The sequence below is a fragment of the Syngnathus scovelli genome, chromosome 2 (assembly GCF_024217435.2).
Source record: "Syngnathus scovelli strain Florida chromosome 2, RoL_Ssco_1.2, whole genome shotgun sequence".
In the NCBI taxonomy this organism is placed as follows: domain Eukaryota; kingdom Metazoa; phylum Chordata; class Actinopteri; order Syngnathiformes; family Syngnathidae; genus Syngnathus; species Syngnathus scovelli.
Window position 1 is genome coordinate 3,411,675 of NC_090848.1, and position 26,108 is coordinate 3,437,782.

Consider the following 26,108-nt stretch of genomic DNA (forward strand, 5'->3'; position numbering starts at 1 on the left):
CCTTAAGAAATGCGAGTAGTCTCTACCAGTTAAGCTCCTAAAACATTTTACTTTTTAATTATATTTTTTATTAATTCTCAGCCTCCTTTATCCCAGTAAACAAAGGAAAAAAAATAAAAATAGTGTAATGTAAAGATGACAGAAGTTATTTGCGCATGTTTGTAATAGACATAAAATCACAGAAAAGAATGTAGATGTTGGACATCATTTATTTGGATTAGTTAGAAAACATAAATAAAAGCAAAAGTTGTTTGTGTTACAATGTACAGAGGGCAAATCACTAGCAACATACTTTGTATTTTCAGGATTTCCCAAATGTATTTGTTCATCATTGGTTCGCAGGCATAACACAGGGCGAGTCCCTCAGAACACGGATGAGAAACAGCCTTTTGATTTATTAGGATCACAATATTACAAGGAAACATCTCCATTTCAAAATACAAAAATAATATGTATTTTTCTCTCGCGCTCTTTTTTTTTAATATTTCAGTAACACACAACCAGCTCAACATCATACAATGTGATAATCAAGCTTGTGGTCAACAAGTTAGTATCAGACGTGACAGCAATAGATCAGGAAAATCACTGGTCAATTCTAAATGATTCCAAAGTAACCCAACTATTTGATTTTCTGAATGTTTATTACAAAGTCCGGAAACACTGCAAATATGTTTCATCCTACATGAGCTGCTAAGCCAGTTGAGTGAAATGTATCCGCTTGCATATTGTTGCACAGAGCACGTCTGTATGTCTTTCATAATTTAACCTTTGGCAGTGTGTAGTCAGCACATGAAATGCTCACAGATTATCTTGTGACAGTTGGCGGTCAAGTGCAATGATTACTTTGACGCCCCTTAGTCAGTTGAGTTATTTTAGACGGGTTCATTAAATGTGGGTCAAACAAAACAATACGACTTACACACTGAAAAATGCAAAAGGCAAAATGTGCTAATGGGCTGCTTTCCACTGCTTCCTCAACTGGCGGTTCAGTGTCTTGCTCAAGGACACTTGGACATGGTCATAATGGCGGAGAATCGAACGCCCTACCACTGAGCCATGCCCTCTAATCTGAAAGAGTTGTTGGGGGTCACTAAAACTCGGCAGTTGCTTCACTCTACGCACCACAATATTTGTGGAAGGAAAAGTTTCTGCTGTGGGTTTGCTTGCTGTGGCTGTTGGTGCGCTGGGGCGGCCAATTTTTAACAATTCACAATTTAGCAGCCATTTTATGTCACAAAATGTTGGCGGTATAATTTCCGGATGAAATTAAAAACTTGTCACGGATTAGCTGCCATTTGTTGGTCACTTGTGATTTTCTGTTTTTGACATTCCATCAGCACTTGACTGAATGTGATGAAATGCTACCCGGTAGACGGTAGATTGAAATTAGAGCTCGGACTGGCACCTAAAATAACTTGGTTGGCAAATTTATAGCGCCAAAAATATGGAAATTTATTCTATTCACAGATTGGCGCTGGGTTGACTGAGCCACACAGCAGAAATTTGTCATCGTTGCTTTTTCGGTAAATGTGAGCCATTCATCGTGAAACTAAGTAGGAAACTGTTAGTTTTTTTTTATTTTTTATGGTTCGCCGAAGTAGTTTGTGCTGTAAGCCAACCCCTTTGAAAATTTTACGTATACAAAAATATTTGATGACCTAGACATGACAATACATACATGCTGATCAATTCCCATGATCAGGACTAATTGCACTTTTAAAATTGATAGTCCGGTCACCGCAAGCATTAACAAGTGGAAACAAAACATCTCCGGCATAGGTGCGTTGGTGGACAGGTAAAAGTTTTTTCGGAGATATGTTGCAAATTCTCTGCCGCGCGATGAACTCAAACACGCAGGAGAGAAACGAGAATATCGTATCCCGCGGTGGTGCGTTCACTGTCGCCTTCTGTCTGTACATGCGAGAGCCGTTCATATCTCACATTCATGTCCCATTGCGCGGTTACTAAGACTGGATTTACAGTGCGGGTTGGAGCGTTTTCCGAATTTATGCCAAAATCAGATTTTTGGGCACACACTGGTGGGTTAACATGTTAGCAGAATACTTGTTAGCATCCTTCAACATCAAATAATCTAGAAGCCCTTTATTTGGAAGTCGAATGAGTGGAATGAGTTTCAAGTGTTTGGGGATCATATTTCAGCGTAGATATACAGTTTAAAGTGTTCATATGGACAAGATTTTTAATCCTTTTTTTGATTTGTGACAGGTCCCTGTCATCTGCGACAGTGTAAATCCAGCCTAATAGTCCAAATGGATCCATGCTACTTCCCACTTCAACTCAATTACAGCTTTTCTGGCACCTTTTTTTTTTTTTTTTTAAATAATCACACCAACCTTGGTTTTATTTCAGTTCCAGAGGAGGCGTGGAGGCCGGGGCTGTCAGTAGGGTGATTCTTTTTGGCACTGGAAGGTACAGCAGCGTTCAGACAGGAGGAGCAGTTGGTTGAAGATGAGGAGGAACAAGTGCAAAATGCCCCCCCGCCAGCGACGCCGCTGTCCGCAGAGGGCGCGTCGCCAGGTGGTGCAGACGGGACCGAGGCGGCGCGGGAAGGCAGCTGAGATTGGTTTTGATGCAGCCGGACGTCGGGCGGCGTCTGGACGTGCTGATAGCTCATCTGCTGCTGGAGGTGTGCTACTAGGGCTGTTTGCGATTGCGGCTGGGACGCGCCAGAGATGGACAGGTCTGCTCCGCCAGTGTTCCGGGCAGGGGCGGGCAAGCCGGTAGCAGCCGGGGGCGCCTGCGGGTTCAGTGGGACCGACGGAAACCAATCTGCTGGAGGAGCCACCTGTGCGAGAAGGAGTGGCCTTATAGGTTGCTTGTGCCAAACCAAGCACATCTTCTCATATCACCATTTTGCCTCTTCATCTGTGACATTTACTTTAAAAATTTTTGCTCTGCTGCATTTCTTATCAATCACTTTCTCAATGTTTCAGCCCGCCACCAGGGGGCGCATCCAGGCGACTAAAACATCTAAATGGGGGCACGGATTGTGTTACCTCAGGTGTCTGGGTCCAGCCTCCCAACTCCTGCACCTGCCGAATGTGCTTGATCTGATTGAGGGACGGCTTGGGCGTGTTCTGGCCCACCGTCTCCTTTGTCCAATTGTCAAGCAACTTGTGCAAGTCCAGCGTGAAGGTGCTCTTCTTGGCAGGGCTTTGATCTGAAGCATGTAGATAATCAGCTGGCTCCGACTCGCCTTTCAACACGTCAACCCCTTGTGTACTCACTGCTCTGGTGTCGTACCTCTTTTGGCAGGCAGCGAGGGCCGATGCTCTGAGCTGCGATGAGAAGGCCCTCCGCTTTGTTCCGTACCCGAAAAACCGCTCGACTGCTGGAGTCCTGGACAAGGAGTGAGGAAAATCAAAACACGGCGAAAACCAAGCTGCAACGATTTGCGTACCGGCATGTGTGACTCCGTTGTTATCCATGTGAGAGTGAGGTCGGGGTCGCAGTTTGATTTTGGCTGGCCTGGGTCGACGAGGGGAGAGGAGGGGCGGCGCTGCGGGAAGGGCGGGGCTTCGAGACAAGCAAGCGGGAAGACTTTGCCTTTGGTCTTTTTGGGAGCGAAGCTGTCTGTACAGTTCTTGCAGCTCTTGGTTCTGCTGGGCCTGAAGCGACACCACTTCTTTGATGTGCCTGAAGGTTCCAAACACAAGAATAAGAGTCGATATTCAAAAAGAATATATTTAATTACACTGGTGAAATACAGTATGGATTAATATAAAAGACCCATCCCAACTTACTTCTCCCTCAGCTTGTGCAGTTCTCTTCTCAGATCTTCATCCTCCAACTCACTCCCATCATCGTCATCCTCGCTGCTATCCACGGGGGAGTGGCTGTGCCCGTGCCCTCGAGAATGATGGCCTGCGGCCGGCGTCCTCCGACTCTCATCTTTCTCGCCCTCCTTCACCCGAGATCTCCTCCTCTCCCTGAGCTGGACAGGAGACACCGGGGAGCTGTCCGTCTGGCCCGAGTCATCCCGCGTCTCGGCCTTTGTCACCGAGAAGCGGCCCACTTTTCTGTCGGCGCTGCCACGCCTTGAGGACGCCTTCCTGGGCGGGGGGGACGGAGGAACCGGGATCACCTGTTGATGAGGGAAACATCAGCTTCGTTGTATTCCTCGTCCAAGCAAATGAAAGTCAAATCCATACATGGAATCGTCCTTTGCGCATCTGAGTCGGTGGTGGTGCCGCCTCCTTCGCCTCTTGGAGCGACAGAGCGCCGGACCCTCCGTCGGATAACGAGACTGGGGTGAAAACCAAAAGGGACAACAGGGAGCAAGAGGCGCACAGAGACGTAAATATGCGGACAGACGAGAGATGACATACAAACATAGAACACAGACATACATTTGTGTTAAAAATCCACTCACAAAGTCACACTTTTGTAACGTACACGGTATGGGCTGCATGCACTTTTGTGAAAGGTGTATCAAAAAAATGATGCAATATCAGTAAAATGAGCAATGTGCATGCAAGTGAGGAGCTGGTGGTTAAAAGCATAATTTCAATGCAAACAGAAAATAAAACTGATTTTTTTTAATGCTCTCCAACGCTTGTTAGGTTAGTTCGGAGAGCGCTGTGGTAGGTTTTCTATGGCAGTGATTGCAAACTCTAGTGGCCAAAAGCGGTATTGCAAGTGGTACATGAAATTGGAAATGGAAAATAACATTTTTAAAAGTAAAATTGGTTTATTATTTAGTTATTTCCCAGCTAAATTTGTAAATCATTTACCCATCCAAATGGTGTCGAATGTAGCGGAGATTCCCAAAATAGCAAATAAATTGCCTGTATAGGTCTAGCCTACCTTCGGTGCAAAATAAAATAATATTCAAACAAAGCAGTGGTCCCCGAGTTGCGTCCTGGTGGTCCCTTGGACAAAACCAATTGAAAACCCCTGTTCAAAATCCTAGATGTCATCAACTCTTCTTCGTGTGTGCTTCCATGTTTGTATTAGACTGCCCCTAGAGGCCAAGGCGTGCGCAGCAGAAGGAGAAGCACAATATTGAATTGAAGTGAGGCAAAAAAAGTTCAAATCTCTTCAAGTGGTATTTCAAGGCACCACTGTAGTCCCATGACATCGATTACTACTTTCCTATTAGGGCTTTGGCGCCATGTTGTGGCATTTAATTGCAATTATAGAAAGAACAAAATAACGTGAATCGGTGAATTGGTGAATAATGGAACGTGAGTTAGCTGCAATGCAAGTCACAAAATATTCAAACATGGGGTTATTAATTTATGCAAACATTTAACATCACTTTCTCAAGGTTAAGGAAATTAATTCTGTTAATACTAGTACTACATATTAGACTTCCATTTACAAGCATTGTCTCACTCACTCACTCACTCACTCACTCACTCACTCACTCACTCACTCACTCACTCACTCACTCACTCACTCACTCACTCACTCACTCACTCACTCACTCACTCACTCACTCACTCACTCACTCGAATCCCTGAAAGCACGCTACCTTGCTGGACTCTGGGCTTCTTGAACAAGCTGGCGGAATGGCGCAATTTGCATGCCCAGTTTTTGAATTTGCGAGTCCAGGATTTCTTGCTAGAAACGGGATTTCTGATACTAGGACATGTCAGGTTTAGGCCAAAATATCCACCTCCTGCATTATGCTGCTGCGTTCCGTGCCGGAGGGGGATCTGCTGGCGGTGGGGCCGCAAGGCTTCTCCAGTGATGCTGTTGTCGGAATGTGGGGCCAAAGCCTGAAACAGGTGGGGGGACAAATAAAAACGCTGCATGGGCCGGAAACATTTTGAAAAAGAAACACAAACAGGAAACAAAGGACCTCGCTCGGACTACATAGTGGACGTTCTCCCACTGGGAGTCTTAACTGCAGAAGATATTAAATCCCCATTTAATTTGCATTTGAGATGGATCACACACAAGAGAGGAGGCCACTAATTGAGGAAATTGCAAATCCTGATTCACTCACTAGGATGGTCGGTTCTCCTGCTACAGGAGGACGCTGTGGCCCAGCAGGCTCATTCTGTTTGACAGGGAGGAAAGACGCTGAGGAAGTGGAAGGCTCTATCAGGCCTTTCTCTGTTGATTGAAGAACTTCGGAGGAGTCTCCTTCAACTCCTGCACAGTTTTCCGGGTCAGGAGTGGTGGTGGAGCTGGAGGAGGAGGTGGTGGTGGAGGAGGACGAGGAGCGGAGGGATGAAGGAGGCGCGAAGGACGACGGCTGCGGCTCCGATGACTCATCTCCACCCGCAGATGTGGAGGCCGCCGAGGTTGACGTCAGCGAGGACGCTGCCCCGCCGGCCGCCGCGCCGCCGCTGTGCTCCTGATACAACAAGTTCCTCAGCTTTTCATCCAGCGTCTTCATACGATTGTCCCCGAATTCGATTTTCGGGGGACCTTCGCTGTCCGACTCGGCCACCGAGGATGGCTGCGCGGGGGACGGGCTGAGCGTGAGGGAGAGCGGCAGATAGGTGGCGTCGCCGGTTCCCAAACGAAGCGGTGGCAAAGACGCCGCCGCCGTCTCGTCCGTCAAGCTCATCTCTCCCGTCGACACCTCCGACTCCTGGAGAGAAGACTGTGTGGGAAACGGGTGTTGTCGGGGAGGTGTGCGGGCGGTTGTGGCCGTGTCCCCTCGCTCTGGGTTTTCGATGTGGGTGGCCTGGGCCACATGGCTAGAAAGCAACTGTTGCTGCGGCATGTACGTGGTCTGCTGTGTGTTTAGATGTTGCTGGTCTGTGAGGGGCTGACTTGGAGGCATAACTTGCTGGAGCTGACATTCTTGCAGCGTACTGGAATTCTGCTCTTGGTGGACTTCCTGCGTCTGCTGCACTTGTTGATGTTGAACCTGTTGCTCAAGCTGCAACTGAGTCTGAAGCATCTGCTCCACGTCAGCCGCGTTGACTGTGAGATCAGCCTGAACGTCGGCGGACGTGGGAGGCATAACCTGAGCGGCGGGAACGGAGGTCGGGTCGGCTGCCGTGGAATTGGCCGCCGCACCGAGCCGTTGGTCGGCAGAGGTTGCGCTGAAGCCACCTGAAATAGTCGGAGAGGTGCTTTCAGGTGCGGCGGCGTGCCAAGTGGACGCAATCGTGGTCGACGGCGCTGAGACAGGAGAAGACACGCTACTGGAGGACTCCAGAATCTGGGCGCTTTCATTTTCTACAGAACAAGGAGAAACCAGCAAGTTGTTTGCGGCGCGGAGAACTTGACGAAACACAAAAGCGATCCATCGCAAACGAGGCTTGAGCTCACCTTGGTCCGTTTTTTGCGGGGGGAGTGTTCTTGCTTCTCCGGTAGGAGATGTGGTGGCAGCCCCCTGGCTCGACAGAGAGTCTCTGTGGCGAATGGTCTGGTTGATGAAGAAACGCCAGCGTCCCACCGGAGACGAGTGCGGCACCGAGTCGGCTGAGGAATCACACGCAAAGATTCCGGCCGTCAAAGATTTTGCCGAATTGCGAAACTTAAAAGGACGCTTTGAAACCTACACGTAGAGCCGGCGCTGGGCGTGCTGACTTGTAAGCGCTCGGTGGACCCGGTCTAGTCGAGGAACCACGTAAAGAAAGCATCATCAGGATGTGGATCGTGGAATTGAACATGCAAATGAACGTACAAGTGAATGCCTTTGAAGTATCTCCTGCGCTTTTGCCACGATGGCTCTGAGCTCTTCGACAAACTTCTCCTTTTCCACATCCAGTACAAAGACTTCCTCCACCTGCAAACAAAATAAAAGAAATTGGCAAGTGGTGGCTTTCACCTCTGATTTTTTTTTTTTTTTGTTTTTACCATGTAATCTGCAATGTCCTCCGGAGCATCTCCTTCCATATCAAATTTAAAGGTCACCATTTTGTTACTATGGGTCTCCAACTGGCATTCCACCATATTGTCCCCACTGCCCGACACCTAAAGAAGAAGCAGGAGAAACGAAAAAAAAAATCCCATCACGCATTCTTGGCCGTGGAAATTATTGCTTGGGCGCATTGTCACCTGAAGCATACTCAGCTGAAATTGATGTGGAAACTTCTCAGGTTTTAGCGAAGACGCTCTCCTCTGGCCTTTTGCTTTTTCTAATTTTCCGTTGGCCAAGAGCAAAAGAGCTTCTTCTCCGTTTGCTGGCAGGCACCTGCGGGCGGCACAGTTTTTGTTTTTTTTGTGTACTTGAGACATCACATGGCCAAAATGTCCTTTTGCTGTGATCACTACGAGTTGTGTTTGTTTTAAAACGCACGATGGTGATGATGAGCACACTGTGAGACAATCAGACGTACCCGGTTGAGGAAGGGCGTTCTGTATTTGACAGGGGCGGACAATCCTGAGGAAAACATGAATGACATCAGAAATAGAAACACAAAACGGCACAGGAAAAGAAAGGACGCAGACAAAGTCAGCAATGAATGTGAGTCAAGTGTCAACATAAACACACACACACACACAACTAGTGCACTTTCTAGAATGGTTAAGGGTGAGGCTATAATTTTTTTTTTTTTTTTAACTCTCTCACTCATCCCAAAAGCAAAATCACTCATGTCCACCGCATCCATTCCGCCGGTACCTGAGAAACGCCCAGCGGGGAAATGTCAGAGTCTTGCGGCGAGGCTTGGGGCAGTTTGGGGGCGGGGCAATTAAGCGAGTCTAGAGCAGCGGCGAGAAAGTCGCCTTGCCCCGGTGGCGCCACCTGGGCAGCCGGAGGAAACGGCGGCTCTGGCGCGGCGGGAGCAGGATGAGGGCATGGTAGTGACGACGGGGGAGGCGAGGGGTGAGAGGGGCTCAGGGCTGCGGGGAAGACGGCGCGGAGAACGAGAGGCGCTTGGGCGGGCGGCAACTGTGAAGGAATGCACGTCTGGGTCGGCGCCTTCTGAGGGGACGCCACCTCGCCCGCCGTTCCGCTCGTGCCCGATGAATGATGGGAATGATGATCGGCCGCACGTGCCGGCGGCTCGACCTCATCCGCGCAAACCTGACCGAGCGGACAGGGCTGGGGCGGAGGCGGGACGGGCTCGACCGGCAACTGGGCTTGACAAAGCGTCTGGGAGACGGGCTGAATTAGGGCGGGGTTTGCGGCGCTTCCTACTGGTTGCTGCTGGGCCAAGACCACCGGGATATTGACCGCAGTGGTAACGACGCGCGAAGGGTCCAGCAGAGGATTGAGACCGGCGACCTGCTGATAGCGCAGCACCGGCCGCTGCGTAAAATTGATCACATGGCGCGGAAACGTCGAGTAGTTGCCCGACTGAGTGGTCAACAGGTTCGCCGAAAGGTGACTTTGGGCCGAGAGAAGCGTCTGGCTTGGAGTTTGCTGCGGCAGCTCTGGCATTTGAGGCTCACGCGGGATCTGGACAGGAATTGTCGTCGCTGGAAGCGGGGCGGCGGTCTGGCTTTGAAGGCCCACGACTTGAACGTCAGCGTTCTGACTGTGCGTCGGTCTGGACTGAGCAGGCTGAGCCGACATTTGGTTGGTGGCGGAAGTCGCCGGTTCAGGATAAGCGCCGACAAGATTCTGGGCTTGGATGACGATTTGCGCCTGCCCTTGAGAAGTGACGAGCACAGGAACAACGCGGGAGTCTATCAGCATTTGAGCTGCTTGCGTGGTCGCCGGGCTCCTGTAATGGAGCGCAACGTGGCTCGGGTTCGGGCCGGGAACTTGCTGGCAAAGCGCCTGAGCCGGGACGGCGCCCGACGCCTCGGCAACGGCCGGCGAAACGACACCGGCGAGCTGCCGAATGACCTCGGGGCCGAGCGGAAGTCTGAGCGGGACGCGGGTGGAATACGCTCCCGGCTGCATGAGCAGTGCGGCTTGTTGCCCCGGAAACTGAGCGCTGTCTAGTTGAGGGGCGCATGCCTGAAGCATTTCACATTGTTGCTGCTCAATGCAACTTTGAAGAGGAACGACGGGCTCTTCTTGTTTTTCCGTTTGCTGGAATTGAACCGCGGCAGCTTGGCGCTCTTGCTGCTCCTGAAGCTGTTGCAGTCTGGCCGTTTGATGTTGCTGAGGCACCACCTCGTGTGGTTGTTGCAGAAGACCTTGCTGCTGCTGGAAGACGAGCTGCTGTTGTAAGAGAGCTGCCGGTTCTTCTCGTTGCCTGGGCTGGGGCTGCTGAGGCACGGCTTGCTCTTGCTGGATTCTGGTCTGGGGATTTTCCATCTGTTGATTCAACGGTTGCCCTAAATGGTGATGCGAAAGCGCTTGCTGCGGCACGACTTGATGCTGCACGACTTGATGCTGCTGTTGAATAATAGCTTGTTGTCGATCCAATAAGTGCTGCTGCTCCAGTTGAGCTTGCTGCTGATCAAGAGGGATCAAAGTTTGATGTTGGTCCAGCCTTAAAACTTGCTGCTGTGATTGAACGGTGATCCGCTCATTGACCGGTTGCCCCGACAGTTCCGTGGCCGGGGGAAGGCTCGGCCGTACGCAGATGGGCTGCTGAGGCTCGCTTTGAAGGCTCTGTTGAAGGCCCGACGACGTCTGGCCGCCGAGCTGCGTTGGAAGGACAGCTTGCGTTGGCGGCTGCTGAATAATGTCAGCGAGCTGCGCAGCGGGAGGGGCCTCGGGCCGGGGTTGCTGAGCGAGGGGAACAATAGTCACCACCAGATCACCCGGTGGCATGGATGAAGGGAGAACTTGCGGGGAAATGGGGGGGACGTAGGACTGTGAGGGGGCCAGCGGCGCTTGGGGGGCGGCGGGTTGAAATGCATCTGATGGGAATGTTTGCGACTGCGCAAGGATGATTCGTGTTGAAAGAAGGGAAGAGGGAGGGAGGGGGGAGAAAGTAGTAGACATTAGGTAAGAATAAGCTTTGCCATCACAATTAATATTTGATTTGACAGGATTTCCCACATTTTTTTCCCACAATGGAGGAAGCTCATTTGAAACACTTTTGGGGAAGCCCAATTCAAGACTTTATAAAAATCAATTCCATCATTTGAGCAGTGTGATGGTCTCCACTGGAGATGTTGGGGGAAACCCTGTTAGCACACAGCGTTAGAGGATTTTCAAAATGATTTGTGCGTGGGTAATTATCCATCAAGAGAAAGAGGGAGAAGGTGGTGCGTTCAGGTACACTAGGAAAGGCTTGCTTGCTTGTCAGTTGAAGCAACTAACAATTGAATTAAAAACTGAAAAAAAAATTATAACCAAAAAAATAGATCAAATAATAAAAAATAGATAAAATAATAAAAAATAGATAATAATAAAAAATTGTAAAATATAATAATAGTAATAAAATAAAACAATCACCACAAAGTAAACCAACTCCTTACAATTAATATAAAATACGATTTAAAAAATGAGAAAAAAAGTTTGAATGTCATAAATTAAAAAAAATCAAGCATAAGAATCTGTTAAAAAATAAGTCCCTTAAAAAAAAAAAAAAAAAAAAGACAAGACTACTAAACTTATGACACAGGAGGCCAGACAAGAAGCAATACGATGTGACAAGGACAACGACCAGGGAAGGACAAGCCTGACAAGAGCAGGCGTAAACGAAACCTGACAAGTAGACAAAACACAAACAAGAGACACGGGGGACCACAAAAGCAAAAACGACGCCAAAGTCTAAAAATATCACGAAGATGAGGCCGGCACGGCGTGAACTCCGAATGACACTAGAGTGGCGTCTGCCGACCGACCGCGTGTACGAGCAACTCCCAAACCTCTGACGTTCCTTTCACCTGAAAATACAGCTGAGGTCTACTTGGCGATACCTGTTGAACCACGGCGGCGGGCGGGAGAAAGTTCTGAGCAACGGGCGGGCCGACGCTGGTCAAACTGACGCTCTGGCCGAGCGGCACGCTTGGAAGACCCTCACCCACCGGGAGCCTCGGAGGAGCGGCCAGCGCCGCAGTACACTACACAACAAACAAATGGAGGACATTTGCTTTGGATCCACGACGATTGTAAACGAAAAAGCTAGCATAAAATGCTAAATAATGTATGTTTGTACATGCATGTTCCTTTAAGAGGCGGGGCCTAGTGGTGGTGGGTCCAAATAAAAAAAAAACAGCCTTCGGAAGACGCATCTTGTGAGTTTGTATACGGACACATGCGTAATCCAAATCATCTTTCCCCATTGAAATGAATGGAAATGCGATTAATCCGGGCGTACATCGTAATGGACGTAAAAACGGCGTCACGTACGATTGTTGCCAAATCGCATACAGATGTGGAGATGGGCTGGGAGAGCGCGAGCGAGTCCCCCGGTTGAGAGAGTGACTGGCTCTGCCCGCTAGCACACGAGTCGCAGGTGGTTGCCGCCAGACTTTGCCCTAACAAAAAGAAGAATAAAAAAAAATCTAGCATGCTCCATCATCAAGTGCCTCATGGTTTTGACTTTACCTGGCAGGCACAGCCTAGCCCCTTGGACAACATGCTGGTCCACTTCAGGCAGGTTGTCAGCCTCCTGTCCTCCAGTTGCTCCGCCCCCTTGTGGTGATGCGCTGGATTGATGGGAGACGGTGGCGGACGTGAGAGTGGAGTCGCGTCTTTCTTCCCATCCCTGCTGTTGCTTCTGCTGCTGAAGCAGCTGTTGCTGCTGGAGCAGCTGTTGCTGCCGTCGCTCCCGAGACTTCTTGATCAGATTGACTCGGTCCCGGATGGATTTGCCTACCACCTTGGCATCGCTCTCGTGGAAGAAGCCCGACTTGACCTGTGTGACAAGACACATAATTAGTCTTGAAGAGCGCCAGAAATAATCTGAGATTGTTCTCTTCCATAAAGTCGTACCCTGAAGCCCTGAAAGTAAAACCGCTGCCTCCTTTTGTTATTTTCAATCAAAGCAGCTCGTGTATGACAAGGATATCCTCCAGAAGTAACAGGAAGCAGACTCACTTTCATTTTTTTTTTTTTGGTCTGTGTTATTGGAAATTTTCATCTCATGACATTTTGGAGCTAATCCAGGAGTCATGTGACTGAGCACGAGTTGTTTCTGTTCAGCTGCACGATGCTGACACGGCACCTTTTTACTTTGGCAAGGTGCTACTTATTGTTTTGTGATAGGAACAGACGAGAACCGAGCCAAGCCGCGGTTTGCTACGTCAGCGCCTGGAGAAAGTCTGGGCGGATTATGGCTATGAAATAAATCCGATAAATTAGACTCAGACGTGAAAGTTGACCGAATGGAAGTCGGCTTTGATTGCGTCTCACCATCTCCAGAGCCACTTCCTCAGCGCTGTCGTTCTCCAGGTCGTAGCTAAACTCGATGGCTTCGTTATCTTTGTGCTTGCCCTTCAGTTTCTTGGGTTCGTCGACCCAAATCCGTAGAGCCAAACAATCCTGGGTGCCCGTGTCTTCTTCTGCCAGCTCCACGCGGACTCCCGTGTCTTCACCGAAGAAGGCGTGGTTCGAAAGGTCTCGGATGGACAGCCTGAAAGCGTGGGAAGGTTAAAAGTGTGTGTGTGTGGGGGGGTGACCTTTCTGCGTGAGACTAAAAGAAAAACTGCTCACCTCTGACTTTTATTCTGACGAATGCAACCTTCGATAATCTCTTTGATCTCTGGGTCGTTGACTTTCTCAAAGCTGGCCGGTTTGATACCCTGCGGAAAATCACGAAGGAAAGCGTCATTCGATGGCAAAGGGCTCGACTCGACTCCCGGGACTCACGCTTGTCACTTTGCGATAAATCTGGGCGGCATTTTGGCACTCGGAGTAGGGATATTCGGAAGTGGCCATCTCCAGCATGCACATTCCAAAGGCGTAGACGTCCACAGACTCGTCGTAATGCTCCTCATACATCTCGGGAGCCATGAACTCGGGGGTTCCTGTTGAAGGCACATTTATGGACCCAAATGTGTGCCGATGAAGCAAACCCGCTAAAATTGTTTTCAAAATGGCGCCGTCTTCGGAAGAAGCCTACCTATGACGCTTTTGGCAAAAGAAGTCCTCATGAGGGTTGCGAGTCCCAGGTCGCCTATTTTAACCGAACCGGTGGGGCCCGTGATGAAGATGTTGTCACATTTGAGATCCCTGTGAACGATGGGAGGGGTCCTGGTGTGCAGGAAATGAAGGCCCTTCAGGATTTGCCGACACCAGCTCCGCAGCACCTTGGGCTTCATCACCTTGAAACGCTTCAGGTACCTGCACAAGGAGATAAACGTTGATGGATGGGTTTGGGTGGATGGATGGATGGCCGCACTCACGTTTTGAGCGTCCCCGAGGTCATGAGCTCGGTGACGAGGACGATGCATTTCTTTCCACGGAGCGCCGACTCCCACGAGTCGTAGAAGCGCACAATGTTGGGATGCTGGAGCCCCTTCAACATTTCCGCCTCTTCCTTGAAGCGCTGCTGCTCCGCTTTGGTCAGCTTGCGGTCCTGAAAGGAGAGCAACAAACGAGGTGACGTGGAGCACACTTCATGGGATGTGCCACCTCGGATTCTCCTTCCCAGGGTTTGGGAAAAGACGGAAGGAAACGGGGCCCGACAATTCAACACATGTTCAAATTGTCAAATTGTAATGAAGATGAAAAAGTCTACACACCTCTGTTTGAATAGCAAGTTTTGGCGATATACAAAAATGAGATCAATTTTTCGTACAAAAAATTGGGCAGGACAAGTTAAATAAAAAACTGATATGATGTTGTAAATATTATTTAATTTTTTATTTTTATTTATTTATTTATTTATTTATTTATTTGGGGGGCGGTTACACAAAAGTCCAAAAATAAGAATTTAATATTTACAGTCAATGACTACTATGAAATCATAAAATAATCCCCAAAAATAAATCCCGCATAACTTTGATCGCTCCCGACGGCATACGTTTGCTGATCTCGAAATCTTTCACAAGAAGTGAGCGATGGCCATGCGCTGATATGGAAGGCCTCTAGATGCCAGCAGCCGCACATGCAGCGTTTCACCTGAAGCTTGGAGCTCCGCACGCCGGCATGGCTGACGTGAGAGGACGTGGCAGCCATCAAAGTCACTTGGCAAAATTTTGGTGCTCAAATGTCTTTCCTGGGAAGACACCCCCCCTTTTTGTCCCTTCATATATCAAATCCCAGTCAGGGAATGGTATTCATGACGATGAGCAGGCACTCATGAATCTTTTAACACAAAAGCATCAAACAGCGCTGTCAAAGGATTTGAAAGGTTGCAGGAAATCCCAAGCAACACCTGCACATGTGCTGCACTATTTTTAGACGCGTCACCAGCAACTGTTGTTGACTTTTTTACGAGTACAGAATTAAAAGAATCCAAAGAATTTCAGCTCCTTCGTCTCGTCCTCAAATCACAGACATTTGTGTCGTCTCGTGATAATGATTTGTATTTTCTTACTCTTGTCTTGAAGAAAATCTAATATGGAAGAAGAAGATGGACAGCTAAAAATAGACGTCGTGGTAATGGACGCCTTTACAGACGTCATCGGAATAGACCCCTTGAAAGTTTGTAAACAATGTGACATCATTTATGGGGCGTGGCTTGAGTGGTCAGCCAATCACAACAGGGACAGAAGACAAGGATGGAGCAGGCCATTATTCATTTTAATATTTCATACCATTATTCATTTGAATATTAATATTGTTTTAGATACTCTCATTTTCAGTCCAACCCTTTTGCCTCATTTTCGCTTTTACCGTTTTGGCAGCTTTTTTACTTCTGTTCCGGTGCCTTCCGTGACATCACGAAAGGCTCTTCACACAATCGATTCTGTCATATTTTTCGTTTTGTATTTTTATATTGGGAGTCTATGGGCACATTTCTTCCTTCCATGGGATGTCCTTTTGCGGCAGTGGTGCCACAGACCTCCTCTCTCCTCTAAGTAGCATCAACAGAAAGCTGGGCTGCTCTTTGTCGAACTATTTTGGCTAAGAATAAGTCCCGGCTCATCGTCACTGTCGGCCTCAGCAACACGCTTGTGTAAACATGGCTGACTGCGCTCAAATACATCAAGACCCCCCCCCCCCCCCCCCCAACAGATCACGTTTTAATGATTTTGCCAGCACGCCTGTTTGGGTGCTCCACGGCACTCAGAGCATGATGGCGGCTGTCAGGGGGCTCAACGAGAGCGTTGGATTGCCACCTCAGCATCTATTGCCGTCGCTCTTGCCGGAGCCATCTTTGAGTCAGCGCGGTTCACACAAAGTTCAATTCTGGCTCGACAGAAAACCTCCCGCACGCATATTCGACCGTGCTGCTCTCAAATGAAATCCATTATTATAGTTCGGAAGGGCTTTCTCGTTAATGGCCGACCTTTAAATTTTGGACAGATGAGGTCAGAGGTCGGCGCTAGCACACTTGACATTTCGATCACGTCGGGGTTTGATGGAGAATTAGTAACCTGATCAGAAAAACAAGGTCAGCTCACACAAGCGGAGCTTTATTGGCCGCTCCAATTATGGCGCATTTGATTGGGTAATGTGCAAGTAAGCATCCGGCGTTGGGCATTCCGAGGTGGCGGGTGCTCGGGATTACTGTAATCCACAACGGCTCTGGGTAACAAGATAGATAGGCTGGAAAAGGGCTGGCCCACATGTCAGATTAGAACGGCAGGCCACTAGGCCAAGTTCAACGACAAGTTGGAATGGCAACCTTGAGCGTACGGACCGAGTTTGTTCAACCGACCTGTCGCTAAATCGGGATGCTTTGCTTTTTCTTTTTTTTCCAAAACAATTGATTCGCAGTGTCAGACCAACATAATCAGTTCTTAGTTCCTGTTGAGTGCTGTTCAGTTGCAGCAGGAGTGGATCATTGAGTAGCAACGGAATGGCCCGTGCCCGAGGCTCGGATTGTCGGGTTCAGCTCCAGTGGCTTTGCGTTTGATTTCTAAATGCAGACGCTCATCAATAGCGTGACCGGATGACCTCGGCTAGCTGATCAGGAGCAAACGTTGCCCACCCCTGCATGGCTGGGAATCTCTCCCTGCTTCTTCTTCATGAAATGAGTTTTTCAAAACCCCCAAACAGTTTATGTTGTAAACAAGAGGCCTTTTGAGAAGCTTCTTGTGGAAGCATTGTTTTTTTTTTTTTTTTGAGAGCACGAGGTTGCAGATTACGCCATGACAAAACTAATCCGCGTACTTAAAGGCCTTAAAGGGAGCGGGTGTACCGTTTGAGCTATGTTGAGCTGCTCCGTTCTGGGACAACTGGGTTGAACCAGTCTGCTTTCTGCTGCCGCTGGCGCTGGCACTGGCATGCTGTCTGTGCAGGGTTTTTGTTACAGTCTGACAGGTCGCCCGCCCGACCGCCCGCTCTAATGGATCCCCCCCGCAATGGCACGCTCACTCACACAGACACAAATTATGGATCGCAATGTTGGGGGGGGTCACAAGGTAGACAGAGAGCCGAGCATACGTTTTGGTGAAAAAAAAGTTTGGATGTTATCATCATGAGCCAGCAGCGCACCTCAGCATCAATTAGTTGACTGTAAACTAAACCCATTTTTACTTTTATCAGACTAGAAGTCAGTCCAGAGTAAAAAGTTGCCTCTATTCTCCTCTGCTTATGGAATTTCACGAAAAGTAACACCATAAGAGCCACGGCGTCGGCAGCATGACTTTTCATTTCCCGCTCTTTCACGCTGGGCTTGGACAACTAATCCCCCCCGGCTTCCCCGTCTTTGTGGATAGAGGAAGATAAGCGAGGTGCTCCCACCACAAAAAAAAAAAAAAGCATCTACTTGCGAACGATCTTCTTCAGGCATTATGTCTTAATCCTTTGTTTGTTGTTACCGCTGTGAGTCAATTATAAATCGGATGTCATCAATGTGACTCGCCCAAGCGCTCGTTCAAATCCAGTGATCCCTCGCTACTTCGCGTTTCGTTTATCGCGGCTTCACTACATCGCAGATTTGTTTTCCAAATTACAAAACAATTTAAAAGTCAAAATAAAACTTCTAAATTGAGGAAACATGTGTTTAACCTTTAGGACAATGTAGTATTGCTCCAAATGTTCGTTTACATTCCTTTAGTAGTCCGTTTTCACGTGTTAGCACAATCGCGAATTAGCATCTTTCCGCTAACTCGTTAGCATGCCCAGTCCTTCTTATTGGTGACCGGATTTCACTTATCGTGGGTGGTTTTTGGAACCAATTATCCGCGATAAACGAGGGATTATTATATGCTAATCAGGAGTAAGGTCAGGTGACAAGAGTTTGTTTCCGGCAATGGCGCCGGACCAGACGATACTGAGCCTGGCTGCGGAGTTTGAGTTTCATCTCTGCATGTGGTGACTTGGTATTAGCCGGGCAGCTGCTTTCTTGGAGGGATGCTGTGCTAATCCTCCATTTGGTTCATCACGCTCACACTCCGTCTCGCGGCTTTTTTTTCCCCCACGTGCCTCTTGTCACTGTTGAGTCGTTTTTCTCGCACTCTCTGTGTGTGTTTTCCCTTTTCATTTTGTGTGCCTTGGCAAAGGCTTTGAAAGCGTGAGAAGCTAGCGTAGCACTTTGCAGCTTCTGCTCGTCCTTGTCAAATGGCACCAACAATCAGAAATCCATTAACGGTAGCAACACGGTGTCTGCTTGTCGTCCCGGCTAAAGACCGAAGCGACCTGAAGTCAAACAAACAAAGCCAGCAGTCAAACGAGCGGCCGTGCGACAATACAGCTTTCTATTCTCCTCCGCAAGAATGTCTCCCACCACTCACGTCGAGTCCACGTTACAATGTTCTCCAGAACGCCTCGGCTTTCATTTCCATTTCCTCCTTCGTGACAACAAAGACGTCGCGTGCTCAAAGTTCTCCGTATGTTCGTCAACAACAATGTGCCTTCTGTAACAACCATGAACGACTTGGAAAAGACCCTTGAGGGACAGGGCAACTAAATATTCGAGCTCCTCCCATCTTCCAGCATTATGTGAAGAGTGAAGATGAACTCAGGGTACAGAACAAAAATACAAATTTGTGGTGTGAGGGGAAAAGAAGCAAAATCACGATACCTGAAGCTCACACCAAGCCACCTCCACCCAGGTCTCAGTGTCCAAGCCTTTGTAGACGGTCTTGAAAGCTCCTCTGCCTAGTTCAATGTCAAATTTGAGGAACCTGCCTCCGGGAGAGGTGGCCACGGCTTTCATCTCGGCCTCCTCCTCCAGCTCGCGTTCCCTCTCTTTGCCCTTTTGGCTGGGCGAAGAAGGAGCGCCGCCTTTGCCGGGCTCCTGCTCACCAGGGCGGGACGGATCCTGGCGCAGGGCGGTGCAGGACACGGCTCCTTGCTGCTGGACGCCGCTGAAGACGGGGTCGAATGAGTGCAGGTCCAGGTTGGGCGCGCTGCGAGGAGCTTCCGGGAGACCCGCTTGCTCGTCCTCCTCGCAAATCTCCACGCTCTTCCTGAAAAAGCGCTTCTCCCTCCTCTGACCTTTCTGCCCTGTGTCAACTGGCAAGGTGGGCGTGGAGGAGGACATTTCGGGTGTGACCGAGGCCACGGCGCCTTCCTGACCGCCTCCTTCATGCTCTTCTGCCGTCCTTCTCCACCCCTGAGAGGGGAGGACGGCCGCTGGGCTGCTGCCAGATGTGTCCCTCCGCGTGCGCTCGAGGTCCTCCTCCCTGTGTCCATCAGGTTTCTCCGTCGAGTCCTCTGTGCCTGTGGGCTCTCCTGGATCGGTAGCCATGGAGACCTCCTTTGCAGAATTTCTCCTCGGCCTGTCTCTCGCTGGGCTTTTTCTTCCTGTGCTCAAACTCGTGACCTTTTGGTACCTCTCTGTTTTGACATTTCTTCAAGGAGCGTGGTTTATGTCCTCTGCGGCATCCTCAGCCACCAATGAGTGCTTCTCGAGCGGCGTACTTTCACAAGCCCGCCGGAAGGAAGGAAGGAATGGAATCTTGGAGCCAACGTCGTCAACGAAAGCCTGCAAGAAAGACAAAACAGACGCGTCAGAGGCTGCTGAGAAGGACTGAATGTTCTTGCCGTACTTTTCAAAGTGATACGAGCGAGGCTCGCTTCAATTCCACTGGATCATTACCTTCGATTGAACGGCTTAAACTAAACGGTAGAGTGAGCTTGTATTTTTTTTTTCAACTCCTGTATAATCTTCACCGAATTGAAAATCTGAAAACGATAAACGATAGTAGCACGGCCTCAATTTTAATTGGCTTCATTATCGGTCGCAACGGGACCGAGAACAAACGACAAGCGAAGGTTATTTAAGGCCAGCGTACCGGAAGACTGAGGAAGACGTCAAAAACTAAAACGGGAGGAAAGTCGAGAAAGAAAAGTGATTAATTGGCCAAGGCGATGCAATTTTAAAATCTACCAAATGTATTTTCTGTGAAGGTCGACTTCAGGTACTCCATACAAAACGGGCTAGCGCTTAGTAAAGCCGATCCTGGTCATGAAATATGGATGATCAACTACGGACTTGTTCGGTGTGAATATTTCATGCGCAACGGGACTGACAAAGCAGAGTGAAAGGTATAACGCTGGTGTGATTATACGGAGCGTCCGAATTGCCTCTGAAAGCTTCAGGAGGAAATAAATATTAAGGATTTACGGCGCTGTTGTGGAGTTCATCTCGTGGACGCCATTTTTATGACTTATTATTTAATAATATGAAGCGACATAAATGCACAACCAGTGTCATCATTTTTCTGTTAAAAACAACAATCAGGTCTTTAAACCTGGAAAGGAGGAGGACAGCTAGCTTCAGCTGTAAGGGAGTCTCGTCTCAGGTTGCGGCACTTCTAAGTTCTGCAACGTAATCCGCGAGGAATTTTAGCATGAGCCGCTCTCGATTTGCAGACGGGCAAAGTCGAGACCATTTCTTAGAATGAAAGAGCAAAGCGTCATTCGCGCGTGTCGTGACTCGCTGTCAGTCAAACTGCCAACACCTCGGCTTGGAGACTTCCCGCTATACCGCATTCCGACATCTCGGGGAAAACTAGAATGAGCTTGAAACAGCTGGCAAAAAATAACAACATAGACCGTGAAGACTTTTGTCAAACAATGGCGTGACTGGAGGCACTGCTGCAAGGGAAATCCAGAATTTCATTTCTTTGTGTACAATTAGTCGGGTCTTTAGCGTACTTATCCTCAATGTGTGAAAATGCACAACGGGATTGATCTTCTTTGAGCTGGCCGTCTACCAATATGCACAAGGTCTTTTGAATCATGCCAAATGATGACATAAGGTTAGCGTCAGCCAGTTGAAGCATTAGCTAATTTCAACGAGATGACAAAGAAAAAAAAAGTGATTTCAAATTGGTACGTTCCTTTGTGTACAGTGATCCCTCGCTACTTCGCGTTTCGTTTATCGCGGCTTCACTACATCGCGGATTTTTTTTCCCAAATAAATAAACCATTTAAAAGTCAAAATAAAACTTCTAAATTGAGGGAAAATGTGTCTAACCTTTAGGACAATGTAGTATTGCTACATTCCTTTAGAAGTCCGTTTTCGCGTGTTAGCACGATCGCGAATTAGCATCTTTCCGCTAACTCGTTAGCCTTTTTGTTGGTGACCGTACTTCGCGGATTTTACTTATCGCGGGTGGTTTTTGGAACCAATTATCCGCGATAAACGAGGATTACTGTATTCTGACCAAAATGTCAACTAAGGGTCCAGTCGCCTCTATATTAAATTTTAGCAAAATGTCTGAGATGGTTAATAAAGACACCTGGCGTCAAAAATTGCTAACACTCATTCATCTCATCATACAATAACAACAAAAAAAAAAAAACTAACTAAGGTTGAAAGAGGAAATTGGATATGAAAATTGTGTAAGACGCAATGCGAAGGCGCTGACGGACGATGTGGGAACGATTCCGGTTGAACAACAAATGATGAGAGAGGCAAATTGCCTTGGAGGCAGGAGCTTATTTGTCTATGTCCCCGGGGGAAGGAGGTGCCGTGAAATACACATTCCGGACCGACAGAGTTATCACAGCGCACAAACCAGCTCAACGCATCACTGCCTCGCAGTCACACACACACACACACACAAACACACACACACAAATACGCGTGCGCAGTCGCCAGTCTATACACATCGTAAACACACAGGCAAGCTAAAACAAACATTGCGCTTCCCTTTCCTCCACGTGAGCATCTAAATTAAAATTTTGATTTTAATTTGTTTGAAATTGCCCCACCTAAAATGGTTTTCAACAATAAAATACAGTATATGCATTCAAGAATTCAAAACTGCTAATTGCTCCTCTCGTGATGTCAACAAGTGGCAAGTTTGCTTTTCAAAAAAACCAAAAAAAAACTGATTTTAGGCGCGGGGTTTGATGACAAAATTGTGTTTTGACAGCAGAATGTTTTCAGGTTCCATCACACATGACGTCACATCACGTCACACCAAAGCTACGTCACGATCCTTGTGTGTTCGCTGACGCTCATGCTGCATTCAAGGAAAGTGGGAAGTCAGAAGTTTCCAACTTCCAACTAGGCAAAATTTCCTTTTTTTTAAAAAAAACATTTATCCTCCTTTGTCAATGAAGAGATTTCTTGTTGTTCTTAACTGGTCATAAAATTCAACTATTCGACATCGGGGTGGTCAAACTTTCGTGGTCAAGGTCACCCTTTGATTTTTAAGATGGACAGGAGGGGAATTCATAAATGATCCTAAAAATAGTTCGATGACTATGTCAAATAAATAGTCTTTGATTCTTAATTTGGGTGTATTATAATCAATGCTACAGCGTTATACCAATTGCACGTTTGCACATTTGATTGCTGAATCCAAACTGTTGCAGGAAAAGCGAGCGAGCAGACAAAAGAAGAGCCAGGGGACTGTTTGGGTGTGTGGTGGGGGGGCAAGCCGGGTAGAGCGGGGTGGCACTGGATAAAAAGTGGCCAGGGGGACAGGAAGGGATTGTCATTGGACAGCAGAGTTGGAAACTGGGGAGATGGAGTGAGAGAGGGAGGGAGGGCAAGGGGCTTTCGGAGAGGGGTGGGAAAAATGCATGTGTGAATAAGAACAAGAGAGAGATCAAGAGGGGGAGGGGGCACAGACAAAAGAGGGCTGGAAGGATTTGCTCTGATCAAATATGTGCTCCAGTTGAACGAAATCCGCAACTCTTGCCCAATGTCTGCGCCCACCGAGCTGGCGACGCGTGCTGACCACAGCAGAGGAGCAGGGCAGGTGACCCCAAAAAATTAAATCAATTACACATATAACAAAATGCCAATGTGCATTTCATTCACAACTTCTACTGATAGGTCTGTTTTTGATTTTTCCTTCTCAAAAGTGACCCGTCACAAAATACCAGGTTGACGTGATATGAAAAATGGAGACCAAAATAAATCATTTCAAAATTTTGACTGCAGGTTTAAAGTGCCTCTCCTTTAAAAGAAAAAAAAAATTCAAGCCTCCTCGCCGGCTATTCCTGGATATCTCTCTAAAACTGATGAAAAAAGACAAGAGGAAAATGGCTCAGGGAGGTTGCCAAGAGGTCGACAGCAACGCTGAAGGAGCTGCAGGAATTTCTGGCTGTCTAACTAGGGTTACATATGTTTGTGAAATTGCTGCCATTATCGTAATTCCATAATTATGTTTGCCAGGACTGAGCGATGGTAAGTAATAGATATCGACAGATCGAAAAAAATGATGAGTAACTAATGCGAGCTAATGCAACGACATTTCACAGCATTATTAATGCAGCACTTGAACGTATCCGGCCGGCACACTCAGCGTTATTCCCACAGATCCAGGCTCGCTGAAGCCTCACGAGACCCGGTACGAAGAAAGGACCGCTCCTCAAGTCCAAATGGACAAAATAAAACAAGTCAAGGACCAGGAGTGGCCATCTTGCCAGCTCAGCGCCCACACGAGCGACTTGAGCACACATTGTCGTGCAAATGCAACAAGTCGACATCTCTCGAAAACATCCAAGTAGCCTGCAGAACATTCAAACACGCGGATTGTTCTTCTTGCATTAGCAAAGCCGAGACTGGCAACACAAGGACTTTTGTGCAATCCAGGTCAGGCATGGGCGAGTTCGGTGTAGGTAGAACACACTGCCGGCCGACACTAACAACTAGCTATGTGTTATCTAATCCCGCCTTTTGTTCCTTCACCGCCTTCGGCCGGCAGAATCATCCTGTGACAAAGTCCAGGTGAGAAAGCCAGAACATCTCTTTAATGAGACGGTTGAATCCAAATTACATGCTATTTATGTGGCAAGCGGCTCTTTTTTTCTTTTTCCTACGCCTGTTAAAGGCCGGCTGCAACTTTATGGATGACTGAGCCGGTGAAGATCAGAGTTGACTGGAGTGGCTCGGCAGCTGTCGGCCTTTTTTAGTCAAGGGAGCACCCGCTCGCCCGTGCTGTTGAAACCAGATGCGATACTCACACATCGATATTGGAGGAAACAGAGGGGAAAAACAAGCATGTACGTATCTTGGGAACATCCCTTCAAGACAAACACAATGAAAGCACTTTATTTATAGGCTGCAGCATGTAGAACACGGGTCACCAACATGGTCCCTGTAGGGACCAGGTCACCCCTAATGACCATGTGAGTCACCCCCTGGCCTGTTCTAAGAATAACTCACCACTGGCGGGACATTGTGATTTCCGAGGAATACATTAATATTACCTTTCATGTCCTTCTTAGCTAATTTGAAAATGTAAACAGATTTACATTTTTTTTTCTTCATATTGATCTTTATCCTACATTGATATTTTATTCATGATCAGTTTCTTCATTAGTTTTTAAAAAAAAAAATCCTTTTGCATTAGTTGTATCAAAATGGCTTCGTTTGCAAAAGGTTGATGACCCCTGATGTCCACCATAATGATGCTTGTTAGGCTGCTGCTGATGCTGGGTGACCTGTCTGATTTCCCAGGCCAGGCTCAAGTCAGCATGAATCAACCCAGATATATAATAAATTATATATATGATGCTATTTTACATGCAGGAGCCGCTTGATTTTACACAACACACTCGTAAATTAATAGGCTCAATCCAAATACTGTTAAGCAGCAGGAAGTGAGACATGGTCATGTGCCTCAATTGAAGGGGGGCAACATTCCGACATCATTTTAACAACACAATTTAATGAATAAACTTCACTCACCCCAATGCAACATCGTGTCTGTCAGCTCCTGCGATGGATTTCTTCCAAGAAAAAAATAGGACACCAAGCCAATTCAGCACAAATAAACGCTAACGTTGCTGCTTGCAATTTACGCTAAAAATAATATTAGGAAAATCACGTTTAAAAAAAGCGATGTAAATAAAAAAATAAAGTCCGACTGTTGTCTATTTGGACTGGAAAGGCTTGAAAATGCCCCAGAAAAGCCGCCGAGGTGTCTGTGGAGCTCCGCCGCCGGTGACGTAGGACGCTCCGGCTTTCCTCCGCAGGTACTCCGGTTGTCTGCCGCCGGTGCTCGGCTTCTTCCCGCGCCTCACACGATGCCCCTCGCCGCCGCCGTCGCCGCCTGACGACTGTCCCCGTCCACTGCTCGCGAGCGGCCATTCACCACTTGGCTAGCAGGCCAAACCAGAATGTTTGTCACTTGACTGCATGGCATATTCTTCTTAGTGACAGTCACCGTCCCACAAGTCCACTGCGGCGGGCCTGGACGTGGCGGATTCTCAAGTGAGCGCTGCTGTTTGCCCGTGTACACTTGCCACTGGGTTCCTCATCATCTTCCTCATCATCACTACCATCATCTTCATCAGCCAAGCGCCACACGTTTGTGACCAATCATCGGTCGTGTTGCGTGCACGTGATCACCTTTTCAGTCAGTTTTTTTTCAAGCCTGCACAGTACTTGTAACAGATATTTTAATTCAAGCGCAAGGCCAAATCACAGAAAATAAATGGCCGCTAAAAAATACCCAAAAGACTTTCTGCGAGGACAGAACAAAGCTAATCACGATGTTTGGTTTTAGTTCCACGGTTTTAGGAAGAATTTATGAATTAAAACAGGTTGTACAGTACAGTATTTTAAAAACTCCCCGCAACACAAGAATGGCAGTTTCATGAAATATGTTGACATTCCACTCACAATTGAAGGAGAAAATTACGTTATACTGCTAATGGCCATTTAATTTTTAGCATGACAGATCCCGATGTACATGTATGGCAAAAATGCTTGAGGCATTGTTAACCGAACACTGATACTTGCGCTTATGTCGCCCTCTGGTGGAGTTTATGGGTAAACTGATTGCACTTCTCCAAGTTTTGACCAAAAAAAAAAAATATTGTAGCAGCTTCTAAGTACCACTATCAGGAC

The 26,108-nt window shown here is 47.9% G+C and overlaps 1 protein-coding gene across 5 annotated transcripts; it reads right to left on the minus strand.

The window, feature by feature from the left end:
• Positions 1–191: 191 nt before the first annotated feature.
• wnk3 (WNK lysine deficient protein kinase 3) lies at positions 192–25,543 on the minus strand. Of its 5 annotated transcripts, none has more exons than XM_049754495.1 (25): positions 24,945–25,543; positions 18,867–19,772; positions 14,134–14,306; positions 13,851–14,071; positions 13,598–13,755; positions 13,442–13,530; positions 13,142–13,361; positions 12,335–12,644; positions 12,137–12,264; positions 11,704–11,847; positions 8,555–10,714; positions 8,271–8,314; positions 7,990–8,125; positions 7,789–7,905; positions 7,616–7,717; positions 7,491–7,542; positions 7,258–7,410; positions 5,975–7,164; positions 5,498–5,744; positions 4,173–4,267; positions 3,765–4,105; positions 3,422–3,657; positions 3,265–3,360; positions 3,018–3,181; positions 192–2,806 (listed from the first exon to the last, which is right to left on the minus strand). In XM_049754495.1, the coding sequence occupies exons 2-25, from the start codon at positions 19,533–19,535 to the stop codon at positions 2,345–2,347; spliced, it is 7,707 nt and encodes a 2,568-aa protein (XP_049610452.1). In that variant the 5' UTR covers positions 19,536–19,772; positions 24,945–25,543; the 3' UTR covers positions 192–2,344. The 5 variants fall into 5 exon arrangements, 4 of the variants coding, with proteins under 4 accessions (XP_049610452.1, XP_049610453.1, XP_049610451.1 ...); XM_049754496.1 differs by having other exon boundaries at positions 5,642–5,744; positions 11,671–11,847; XM_049754494.1 differs by having other exon boundaries at positions 11,671–11,847.
• Positions 25,544–26,108: the final 565 nt, after the last annotated feature.

Excerpts from the sequence above, each read along its gene's own strand:
- wnk3 (XM_049754494.1), bottom strand. The coding sequence starts at position 19,535 with ATGGCTACCGATCCAGGAGAGCCCACAGGCACAGAGGACTCGACGGAG. Across the intron at positions 4,268-5,497 it reads GAAGCCCAGAGTCCAGCAAG|TCTCGTTATCCGACGGAGGG; the intron begins GTAGCGTGCTTT and ends TTTTCACCCCAG. Across the intron at positions 4,106-4,172 it reads TGCGCAAAGGACGATTCCAT|GTGATCCCGGTTCCTCCGTC; the intron begins GTATGGATTTGA and ends CCTCATCAACAG.